This window comes from Limulus polyphemus, unplaced genomic scaffold (assembly GCF_000517525.1).
Source record: "Limulus polyphemus unplaced genomic scaffold, Limulus_polyphemus-2.1.2 Scaffold206, whole genome shotgun sequence".
Taxonomy (NCBI): Eukaryota; Metazoa; Arthropoda; class Merostomata; order Xiphosura; family Limulidae; genus Limulus; species Limulus polyphemus.
This window is the reverse complement of record NW_013665816.1, coordinates 111,450-124,626: the sequence shown is the minus strand read 5'-3', so window position 1 is coordinate 124,626 and position 13,177 is coordinate 111,450. Positions and strand designations below refer to the sequence as shown.

General features: G+C 34.2%; 1 protein-coding gene across 2 annotated transcripts in view; it reads right to left on the bottom strand.

Moving 5' to 3' along the window:
• LOC106478383 (lysosomal alpha-mannosidase-like) overlaps positions 1-12,815 on the bottom strand; it is a 43,326-nt gene extending 30,511 nt beyond the window's left edge. The window contains exons 1-4 of one of the 2 annotated variants that reach the window (XM_022381972.1): positions 12,423-12,815; positions 7,907-8,042; positions 5,818-5,920; positions 4,377-4,526 (exon numbers count right to left, since the gene is read on the bottom strand). In XM_022381972.1, coding sequence (XP_022237680.1) covers positions 4,377-4,526; positions 5,818-5,920; positions 7,907-8,042; positions 12,423-12,511 — 478 coding nt within the window. In that variant the 5' untranslated portion in view covers positions 12,512-12,815. Of the gene's footprint in view, positions 1-4,376; positions 4,527-5,817; positions 5,921-7,906; positions 8,043-12,310 lie in introns of both variants that reach the window. The other variant, XM_013938926.2, reaches the window with a different exon arrangement.
• Positions 12,816-13,177: the final 362 nt, after the last annotated feature.

The window sequence follows — 13,177 nt, the reverse complement described above, 5'->3', positions numbered from 1 at the left end:
AATATAAATACATTTAATATTAATATATAGTTAGAGAGTCCATATATATTTATAAGCACACACACTCAAGGAGAAAAGGTAATGATCCCACAGATTAAAACAACCTAAAATATGAAAGCCAAGTTAAAATATTTCTACAAGATTTATTACACATATTTTTGTGTCAACATCGAAGTGTGTATTTACTCAACTGTGTCAGTAATCCAAAGGATTTAGGGTACATTATTTTTCATATACTATGCATAAAGTGGTAATATTGTAGCCCCAAAATTATTACCCTTTAAAAAATAATATCTAACTAAGCCAAGATTATTGTGTATGTTTTAGTCTTGATGTGAGTTGATTGTAGGTTTGTTTATTTGTTTTGAATTTCGGGCAAATCTACACGAGGGCTATCTGCTCTAGCCGTCCCTAATTTAGCAGTGTAAGACTAGAGGGAAAGCAGCTTGTCATCACTACCAACCGCCAACTCTTCGGCTACTGTTTTACCAAAGAATAGTGGGATTGACCGTCACAGTATAACGTCCCCACGGCTGAAAAGGCGAGCATGTTTGGTGGGACGGGGATTCGAACCCGAGACTCTCAGAGTACGAGTCGAGGGCCCTAACCACCTGGCCATGCCGGGCAGGTTGTAAGAGAGATGTGTGGTTACACGTGATATACGTTTTGTTACTAAGTAAGAACAGTATTAAAAATTAGTTGTATTCACAGTTGTGTTAATTTTTAGTTCTGATTTATGTTGGTGGCTTGTTTTGATCACAGTTTAATGTTAATAAGATCTAAAACGAACTATATAACTGCACGTGATTTACGCTTTGTTACTAATTAAGTTCCAAAAAATTGTATCGATTTGATGTTGTTAAAAACCAGTTGATTAAAAACAGCTTTAAGGGTTAGCAGATTTAACAATATTGTCACCCTTATATCCAAGAAGCTTGGGATGTGATCTTTGAAATCCATGTAGACCTTTTTTTAAATTATACATTTCAGTTTAGTTTGTTATTCCATCTTGTTTTTAAGTAAACGAAATTTTTGTTGCCCAACATCAATTTATATAGAGAATACTGTTTATTCAGTAGTTTTAAAACCATGTGCCTGTTTGCATAATTCAATTTTCTTCTGTAAACTTTTACTGTAATTATTAAGAGTTTGAAAAAAATCGATCAGTTGTGAGTTTGCATCTTACGTTTTCTGCGTGTGTTGTATATTATGCTGAGGAAATAAAAACGCTCAGGTGCCAAATAAGGCTCATTTATAGCTTTGGTGTTCGTTATTATATAGTATACAACTTTGCTTGTACCAATATTCCTACTGAAACATAAAATTCAAATCAAATATTTCTAGGAAGGAGTCGGAAACCGCCTGGGATCAGCCATAATTTCGAAGAACGACTATAGACAGAATAAAACTTGGTTTCGGTTTCTTCATCCTTATTGATTTTCGCCTCAATTATAGGTTACTGGAGTTTTTGGTGTGCACGTACATATTTATACATAACCTCAAACTCTTGTTTATATTCCTTTTCTTACCTTCTTGTCAACTTGGGATGCATCCATACAGTTAGCACCGAGATTACCACTACTAAGAAACTCAACACCAGAAAACACCTTAACACAGAGCGAGTAAACCTCTCCACTTCAGAATATTTCGCCAATGCCAGTGATTCGGTTCATTTTAGGAATCAACTACACAACTTTTACATTGCAATTTGGTTACTAATAATAAAATATACAAAACATAGCTATGTTTTTTTTTTGTTTTTCATAAATTATCTCGATATAACGGCGGTTACTTTATGAACAGCTGTTACTTCATAAACTATATTGGTCGAACAATGGTTACATAAAAAGTATATTGGTCTAACTATGTTGGCCTAGTAACATTTATTACTTTACAAATGATGGTGCCCCCAGTAGCACAGCGGTATGTCTGCGGACTTAAAACGCTAGAATCCTGGTTTCGATACCCGTGGTTGGCAAAGCACAGCTAGCCCATTATGTAGATGTGTGCTTAATTACAAACAAACAAGCAAACGATGGTGGTCTAACAAGAATCAATAACTTTGTAAATTATGTTGGTCCAACAACAGCTACTTCATAAATCATATTGGTCTAATATCAGTTACTGCTTTAAAGACTATGGTGATCTAACACAAATTACTTTATTAATTATATATTGGTCTAACAACGGTTACTTTATAAACTACGTTGAACAAACAATGGTTACTTTTTTGCAAGGCTATAACTATTTTATTATTTTAATACAATCGTTTCACAAAACCGAATAATAAATAAAGTTTTAAACAATTTCCTGTTTTAAACATTTTGTCTATAGACTGATGATTTAAAAAAGGTATATAATAGGTTCCTGAAAATCGATTATTTTTTAAAGTGATCTGAGATATTGGTTTGAAATACTATAATTCTTTCATGACTTAATTAAAACTTATTCACTAACAATAATTATTTAAAAAAAATTATTTATGTAGGTTGATTGCTTCATATCTAAATTAATTAGCAACAATACTTTTAAACTACAAAGTAGCTATTAATGTAAGATCATGCGCAGAAGAGGTATTTGAAATACTTCTCTATCATTCACTAAACTCCCTAAACTGGTGGATATAAGTCTTGAATAAACGTATTGCTTCGAAGTTTAGTTAAATACATATAGCAGATATCAGTCTTAGAATAATCATTTAATTAAAACCAACTCAGAAAACTCTAATCAGTAGTCTCTCTTGGTGATCATCCAATGAAGAGCTTTTTTGGGACGTGCATTTTTTTGGTAGTATAAAGGGAGAAAGTTGTGCTACTGTGTCAATTGTTTTTAACATGCCTCTGAAAGATCATTCTGTGAAAAAGGTCGAGCTAAAAGGAGATTATACTCTCGACAACAGAGTTCAAAAATGCTGCTCAGCATCACATCTTTCTGGACGATTTCTTAGAACGCAAATATGGAAGAGATTTGGTGCAGATTTTATCTTGAAAAATATTGCTACTAAGAGTTAAGAACTTTTGTTTGGATGGAGTTAAAATAAGAACAGCTAAGTTATGAAATGAGAAAGCGAACATTAAATATCTTTTAGTATGCACTATTGCTAAAATAAACTCTGTCAACTGATTGTAACAAAAAGGGAAGTGCCTTGTGATGAAAACATGTGATATCATTTCAGGAAATACGGAGCAAAAAATAGCAGCCATCAAGTACTTTGTTAACTATTATTAGGTATTTCTAATTGCATTGGTATATATAAATTACCAGAGTGTAGAATACATTTTTATCTCATACTCTCGTGGGAAGGCTATTTACCATTATAATGCCCTATACAGTTTAACCAATCATGCTTTGATAAATGTTTTTACGTTAATAGTTTTGGTTACTACACAATACAGTGACACATAATTGATACTACGGCACTACCAAAATCAAAAACATTTTGTTATCCAATATTTCATTTTGGTAGGAAGAAGCAGGCTTTAATTCAAAATATTTTGCATTATGTAACTTTATTTGGAACAATAATCAAGTTAGAACCACACGTATTATCTTTTGAACCTATATTAGAATCAAACTACAAATTACAACCTTTAGTATTCAATTCTGTATCTTTATTAGAAGCAGACTACAAATTACAACCTTTAGTATTCAATTCTGTATCTTTATTAGAAGCAGACTACAAATTACAACCTTTAGTATTCAATTCTGTATCTTTATTAGAAGCAGACTACAAATTACAGCCTTTAGTATTCAATTCTGTATCTTTATTAGAAGCAGCTTTCAAGCTAGAAAGTTTTTTTTTTAATTTCGCCCAAAGCTACACGAGGGCTATCTGTGCTAGCCGTCCCTAATTTAGCAGTGTAAGACCAGAGAGAAGGCAGCTAGTCATCACCACCCACCGCCAACTCTTGGGCTACTCTTTTACCAACGAATAGTGGTATTTACCGTCACATTTGGTGTGACGGGGATTCGAACCCGCGACCCTCAAATTGCGAGTCGAACGCCCTAACCACCTGGCCATGCCGGGCCTAGCTAGAAAGGTTCATATTCACTTCTGTATCATTTTAAAAGTTGTCTTTAAGTTTTATTATAACCGTTAGTGCTCACTTCTGTAACTTTATTAAATAGCTTTTGCATTACAAGTGTTCGTATTCACTTTTGTAAATTTGTAAAGCAGTCTTTTCGCTGAAGCCGTTCGTATAAGTTCCAGTGAAACTTTGAAAAACAATGGAAAAATTGTGCAATAAAAATATTCTACGGTGAAGAAGTTATACGTGCTTTAAGACAAAAGGCTTAACACTCAACTTAGCACAACGAACCAAAAAGAAACGAAAAGTAAAATACGACATTGGAAAATTATTTAACTTTCAACTCACCTGAATTCACAAGTGTTCTAACAATCTCTTGAATCTCAAGAGTTTGGTGTTGCCACCATCGCCAGAAAAAGGCGGTTTCGACATAGGTGAATCTTCTGTTTGGATCTTTCTGAAGACTCTGGACTACTGATGAAATAATCCTTTTGACGGCTACCAACGACAAGTACCATAAGTTTTATTTTTCGTTTATTCTTTGTTCTAATATTCGTATATGAATGCTTCAACGTTAATTCTTTTAGTAGGATCGTAGCCAGACATATTTACAAACACATATAAAAATATTATGAAATAATTCTACTTAATTTCGACAATTATTTCTGAAATCAAATAATGTTGAATTTCTTCTCAAGTCATATATTTCAAAGCACGTCATTACTTTTAATCTAAATAAAATTAACATTTTAGTAACTATTTAACAAAAGATGTTTAAAATGTTCAAACTGTAAACAAGATATTAATATGAACCTCCGTAATATCTGTCAGTGAAGGGAAATAGAGGAGACAAACTGTTTTCATATTGGTGAACCCGGGATTTGTATAAAACCAACAGTCTCGAGGCGATCATTCTCTCTTGCCTAGCGCGAGCCCTTAGGCAGGATTAAGTTTTTAAAAAGTTGTTGAGAATTTTCTTGGGTTTAATCTTCGTACTTGAATTTGGATGTTTCGTCATTAATCCGTTTGGTAGGTTTGTTTGTAAATATGCACAAAGCTACACAATGGGCTCTCTGTGCTCTGCCCACCACGGGTATCGAAACCCGGTTTTTAGCGTTCTAAGTCCCCAGACATACCGCTGTGCCACTGGGGGGGGGGGGGCGTTTGGTAGGATCGTACGTATTTAGATAGTGGGGTGACTTCTTTCAGTAAAATTTTTGCATCATAAATTATCAACTGGTATTTTGCGAAAAAATGAAACTTCCTTTTCCAGTATATTTCTGTTAACACCAAACTGATAATAAAATAGGGCCAATATGGGTCATTGGTCCTCCCAAGTCCCGTAAGTGATTGTTTTGTTTCGTTGACAGTATTTTATTGTTGTCTGTTATCAAACTGGTCACCGTTATTCAAAATTATTTAGGAATTATAATAAACTTCTCAATACTAGTGTTGTTGTTGTTGTTTTTGAATTTCGTGCAAAGCTACACGAGGGCTATCTGCGCTAGCCGTCCCTAATTTAGCAGTGTAAAGCTAGAGGGAAGGCAGCTAGTCATCACCACCCACCGCCGCCAACTCTTGGGCTACTCTTTTACCAACGAATAGTGGGATTGACCGTCACATTATAACGCCCCAACGGCTGAAAGGGCGAGCATGTTTGGTGTGACGGGGATTCGAACCCGAGACCCTCAGATTGCGAGTCGAGTGCCTTAACCACCTGGCCATGCCGGGCCAGCTCAATACTAGTGAGGGACAGAAATGTATTATGCATTACTTCCAAGCAACTTACACAACTGGTAGTACTGGTCAATAGTCTGAAGCCATCCAACGTCGTTGTGTGTATGGCACACCACGTGCACATTTATATAGCCCGGCTTTTCTTCTGGGCAAGACTATAGAAATAGAGATAAAAATCACGTTTGAGGCATCAACCGTACAGACATTGTTTTACGTTTATTTATTAATAAAAATATAGATGATAAAATAAATGAATATATAAAGTAAACAAGTATTAAACGATCAGAAAGAAACACAAAATGCTGTAATATTTCACATCATCTTATTTGAAACTAAACCTCAAAATTCGTTCAATGATACTATTATAATATAAACTGAGATGCTATTAATTATTCTAAGGAAGTTAGCAAACTTCATGGTCTAAATTTAGTGAGGAAGTTTGAGGTTTTTATTGCTACTATAAATCCAAACATTTTACTTGAAATGACATATATATATATACATAGATATGACAAGTATCTCGACTACAGCGCGTATACAACTCGGTATTGACGCCACTAGTGTCTGGAAAGAATCTGCTTCGATCTTTACCCATTCCTCTATAAAGATCGTCTTCAATCCAGGTAGAGTTGACGGTAATCGATCCTTGATGTGATTCACATCATGTGACCGTGAAGGGCTTAGATACGTGTTGGAAGTCGGTATCGTGCTAAGTCACGAACAAATATGATGCTATAGCTGGTGGAATTATTGTCTGGCAGTGATCAGCTCAATTTGGATAAAAGTACAGCATTGTGGGGTTTACCTGATCTGATAGGGTGGTCAAATATTCCCAGCAAAAACATTACAATTCAGAGAAACAAGGGGATTTAGTCCCTGCCATGTAAAGTGAGTTTCATCCCGTTATGTCGCATCCACATCCTTATTGCGTAGTTTCCCATCTTGTTACACCCACCCAGAGATAACAATAATGACCAATCACCCTGATATTACTACCTGATATGAATAAGCTTTAAAATGGATATTACACATGTGGTTGCAATACATAAGAATTACGTTTCGTAAATACTTTTCAAGTTTCATAATAAAAATATTTTCCTTACAAAACGTATCATTTATAAACTTCATAGTTGTTATTTTTTTAATTCGAGCGATGCTTAAAATTTTATTCGTATGGCCTTGTACATTAGAAACAATGATAGATGGGTCCATGACATCACTGAGGTACCGATAAAACCCTAACTTTACCATCATGGCAGAACACATATCCATCGGGCAACAAACCCAATCCCGATGTTATAAACATCACTGAAGAACTTTTATTCGATTGTTGACAAAAATATTGGTATATTTAAGAGGAAACATTTTACTTAAAGTAATTTCATGCAGTTCCCTATGCATTCCTCGAGTAGAAATAAATGATTCTGGACCATTATTGAAGATGCCCATCAATTCACGCACAGTTAAACATCAACTAGCCTGAACAATCCTATATAATTGTCGCCTATACCTCTTTATTAGCTTTCCTCTTCTGACCACAATTTCTCTAATTAGACGACGCTTTTAAATCTGATAACCATACATTATACACTCCGGACACGTGACTTTTGATTTGCCAATCAGTTTGACCGTCCTCACAATTGAAACACCCACCAGTCGAGCCTCAACAATAACACTTCGATCGAAGCTTGATAATTTTTTTAATTTATTTCCAATATAACGATAATTGATACTCGTATACTTTATTTTAAGTATTAATTGACCCCTAGTGGTTTTACTTCTCTGAGATGTGAACACATACTTTTTACAAACACGAAGTGAGGGCTGGTCGGTTCTTTAGGTAGGGGTTTCTAATATATGCATCAGTGACTATATTTATGTGTATGTGTGAGTTTGAATGAAAATCCAACATTATACCATATGTGAAACTTCTATCCAAGTTTAATGGAACTGATGTTTTAAAACAATTCTACAAGTTTATTAATATGAAAAATTCAAGATACAACATTGAAATTCTGCATGGCGCTTTTTTATTATAGCCTCCGAGCTGTTAGATTATTGTCGCTAACAACTACAGGAATTACAAAAAAAATACACTGTACCTCTTACTTTGTTACTGCTAATATACGTTTTGATCTTACTTGATATCCACAGGTAGTATTCTGTGAACTAGGGGCTGTTGCACCCACGTCGAAGATAACCAACATTACATAGAATAAAAGAGCTAGATGTCTGCACTGCCACATCCTTATTGCGTAGTTTCCCATCTTGTTACACCTACCCAGAGATAACAATAATGACCAATCACCCTAAGATTACAACCTGATATGGATAAGCGTTAAAATGGACAATTATATATGTAGCTACAATACTTAAGAATAACGTTTCGTAAATATTTTTCAAGTTTCATAATAAAGATATTTTCCTTACAAAACGTATCATCTAATTCGAGTGATGCTTAAAATTGTATTCGCATTAATATCGTAATAGAATAAGAATACAACTTGTTTCAAAACAACTATTTGTCCGGAAAAAAAAAAAGCTATGACAAATGGAAAAATACCATTATATAAAATTATGTCAAGCACTCATTTATTACTTTGCAAAACAGAATGTTTTTATCAATCATGTGATGTCAAATGCAAATGATTGGGAATTCAGGTTATACTGTTTATACAGCAGTCTAGTTTATACAGCCAGGTGGTTAGGGCGCTCGACTTGCAAACTGAGAGTCGCGGGTTCGAATCCCCGTCACACCAAACATGCTCGCCGTGGGGGCGTTATAATGTGACGGTCAATCCAACTATTCGTTGGTAAAAGAGTAGCCCAAGAGTGGGTGGTGATGACTAGCTGCCTTCCCTCTAGTCTTACACTGCTAAATTAGGGACGCTAGCGCAGATGGCCCTCGTGTAGCTTTGCGCGAAATTAAAAAACAAAACAAAAAACTTTTAATATAGTAACACAATATGCCTAAAAAGAAAATAGGATATAAAATAATTATACATTTAAGTCTAATAATAATAATATCAATAAATAATAGTTAATTAGACTCCGGTTATCACACGGACTACTTAATCACGAAAACAAAAACAAATCCCTGATTTTAACCTCACAGTATTACGTGTAACATGACATTTTTGCTCTAACCTGTATTTGTTGAACTTAAAGTTAAACTAACCCGAAGTCCTAATGACCTCAGTTTCAGAGTGGCACTGTTAAAAGAAAACAAATTGATTTTATTTCTTACATTTCGACTGTGATTCACTTGTTAAGCATTTTTGTGCACGTGATCTTCAGTTATGTGCTTATCTAAGCTCCTGATCTGTACAATGTTTACATCATAAGACAAGTACCAAATATTCCAAATGGTTTCTACATTTCAGATGGTTTTTAGATTAATCACGCTAGAGGAAAAAATGAGCAATCAAACACTGAACTTTATAAAAATAATCATAACTCTGTTAACGTAAAAAAATGTTAAAAGTCATAACATTGTTAAAATTAAACAAGGGAAAATAGTCTTAAAATTGTTAAACAATAAACAAGAAACAGACACAACACTGTCATATGTTAAACCGTGAAATGTAATCACTACACTATCAAACATTTTACTGTGAAAACAGCGAAAAGAAAGACAAATGTAAAATTCTGCTAGAACAGCCAAAACACTGTCATATGTTAAACCGTGAAATGTAATCACTACACTATCAAACATTTTACTGTGAAAACAGCGAAAAGAAAGACAAATGTAAAATTCTGCTAGAACAGCCAAAACACTGTCATATGTTAAACCGTGAAATGTAATCACTACACTATCAAACATTTTACTGTGAAAACAGCGAAAAGAAAGACAAATGTAAAATTCTGCTAGAACAGCCAAAACACTGTCAAATGTTAAACCGTGAAATGTAATCACTACACTATCAAACATTTTACTGTGAAGCCAGTAAAAATGAAGACAAATGTGAAATTCCGCTAGAACAGCCAAAACACTGTCAAATTTAAACTATGAAAATATTCTACGTGCTGAGAAAGTTTGAACATTGTCACAATATTTACATAAACTATTTACAAGTCACAGGATCATGTTCCATACTGCTGCCTATCGACTTTTACATAAGCTGTTCACAATAATAGTATCTTCATACAACCTTTTACGTATCATCATCTTCATAAATTATTATATGCTAGTTATAATCACAACACCTTGTTACGACTTGCCACGCATCATCCTACGCATAACTTAATTACTGTTACACGATGTAGTAATCTATACATCAATTCTTGTATAAACTGTTTACATCACATGAATACATGCTAAGCTATGCACACTCTCTTGTTAATAAGTGAAGCGCTCTTCTTGGGTCATTTTTAGAGAAGCTCTCTTGCAACTTGCGTTGTTACTCTAGCTACAACTCATATCCAACCAGTGAACCCAATAGTCTCCCAGCAGTTACTATATTCTCGTCTTTTAGATCGTGACGAACGTTTGTTATCGCCAAGCTATTTTTGCTCAGATGGCGGAGAGAAAGATTAAAGACTGTGAAAAAAAGGGAGACCAGGTTAGCAATACGTTCTATAAACTTCAACTATTTTAATAACATTAATAAGCTTGTTTTATTTGGAAGCTCATTCTTCTAGGAAATGTAATACGTTTCTGTTAACCACACGGCATTTACGTCAAAGTAATAATTAGATACAGTTGACATCCATGCAGTATTTCAATTAACTAAAAACTACATATTTACTAACATATATGCTGTTACTATGGGTACAATAATATTTGTTTGTTAATTATGATGCAACTTCACTCACATGTATATGTAGTTTTTGTAGTTTGCTCGTACGTGCACAGTTTTTATGTATATCATAATACCATGTTGTTGTTGATATAAATTAAAACCTAAAAATAAAACTCTTGAAAACTCGATAAAAATAGATTCTATTAGGATCAGGAATTATTTTTTTCTTAAATTTAATTATGTTATTTGATAATGAAGTTGCTTTTCAATAATTTGTATAAACAATAAAACATTTTGATAATCGCTATTTTATTTTGCGCTTATAATGCTAAATTCATGTTGAGTTCCAACGTTCTAAAAATGAACTGAAAATGGTCACATTATCACAAGATAGGTACAAGCAGCGAAAATATCATCTATGTTTCAGCTTTTGTTTGAATTTCAGTCGTTTTCTGTACTTCCCAATTAAAGATTATTAACTAGGGAGCTATTAGATACAAATTATTTACAAAAGGGTGTTTGGAAAGTATTTAACACATTTATAAACGTATATTTTTAGCTTCTACATGCGTTAACATAATTTCCGGACACTCTATACATAACTGTTGGACTTCATTTTGTTGTTGTTGTATCCCTTTTATCCCTACCGAAAGTTATCAGACAAACAAGTTACAAACACAAGTTTCTGTTCAGTCATTTTTCCTTTGTGTCATTTTTTATTTTATCCAAAACTGTCAGACAGATAGTCAATAAATACCCACACACCATCAAATGGCGCTTGATCTTTAACTCAGCCTCTTTCCTTCCTTTCTTTTGCTGAAGAACATCATAGGACTTAATAAGACATATACGTCTTTTGTATAAGTATGTTACATTAGTATGAAAGTACGTTTGATCCAAAACAATTCCAAGTACTCATAACCATGAGATCAACAAGACCTCTTCATCACATCATCCATGAGATTAACAAAACCTCTACATTACATCAACCATGAGATCAACAAGACCTCTACATCACATCAACCAAGAGATCAACAAGACCTTCATCACATCACCCATGATATCAAAAAGACCTCTTCATCACATCATCCATGAGATTAACAAAACCTCTATATCACAACAACCATGAGATCAACAAAACCTCTACATCACATCAATCAAGAGATCAACAAGACCTTCATCACATCACCCATGATATCAAAAAGACCTCTACATCACATCATCCATGAGATTAACAAACCCTCTATATCACAACAACCATGAGATCAACAAAACCTCTACATCACATCAACCAAGAGATCAACAAGACCTTCATCACATCACCCATGATATCAAAAAGACCTCTACATCGCATCATCCATGAGATTAACAAAACCTCTATATCACAACAACCATGAGATCAACAAGACCTTCATCACCACCCATGATATCAAAAAGACCTCTACATCACATCATTTATGCGATCAGCAAGACCTCTACATCACATCAACCATGAGATCAACAAGACCTCTTCATCGCATCATCCATGAGATTAACAAAACCTCTATATCACATCAACCATGAGATCAACAAGACCTTCATCACATCCCCCATGATATCAAAAAGACCTCTACATCACATCATCCATGAGACCAACAAGACCTCTACATCACATCACCCATGATATCAACAAGACCTCTTCATCACATAATCTATGAGATCAACTAGTCCTCTACATCATATCAACCATGATATTAACAAGGCTTCTACTTTAAGATAACTAAGTAGAATAATGTTTCAAATAACAAGGATGCTTGTACATACCTCTGTAAATAATGTTTCGTGTCCTCAGTTCCTTTTAGCATTCACATTAAAATAACACTACTCGTGCTTCAGTTAAACTGTAGTTTAAAGAATAAATTCAACTGCGCAGCACCTATTTGTTACACCTTCTGCTCTCTCTCTTCCTGGCTTCAGGTGCCCTTTGACCAGTGTGCATTCCCGTGTACGAAAAAACTGTGACATTAACTCAGCTATAGTGCAGTTCCGTTAAGTTGCGCACATCCAAACAACGCTCATATTACATTCAACGCTACGTCATAGATACAGTACCAGGACAGAGTTACGCTTCCAAATATGCGTTACAACGGTACATATATTTAGCGTGTGCGTATCTATTTGTAACTATTTATCAGCGATAACATTTCATTTTAATGTATGACACATGAACTATAAAACTATTTATCGTTTAGTCATGTCAGACGTTCATATTTCGATAACGTTTTATTATGCCGTATAAAATGAATCTATCATTTTGCTGTCACCATCTTGTGATCCTTTCCATTTTAATCTCGAAAATGTACACAGTTTAAGTTTCTGAGACAACTGTTCGGAGTCATATTTTAAAAGGAAAAACAGAAGAAAGCTTGTCACATTAAATGAGTATACATTATATCAGATCTACAATATTATGACAAAGAAAGTTAAACAAAACTAACATCTGATCTCAACTTACGGACGAAGTTTTAAGAAACAGTGTTATTCAAGCAATCAGTATCGTTAGAATGTTTTAACGCATTGATGATCCAAAAGCGGAAATTCGTAAAGTCACGTGCTGACCTAGGTCATACACTACATTCTAACGTTACGAGAAGCTCCAAGCCATTCAGACTACAGTACATGTTGAATTTG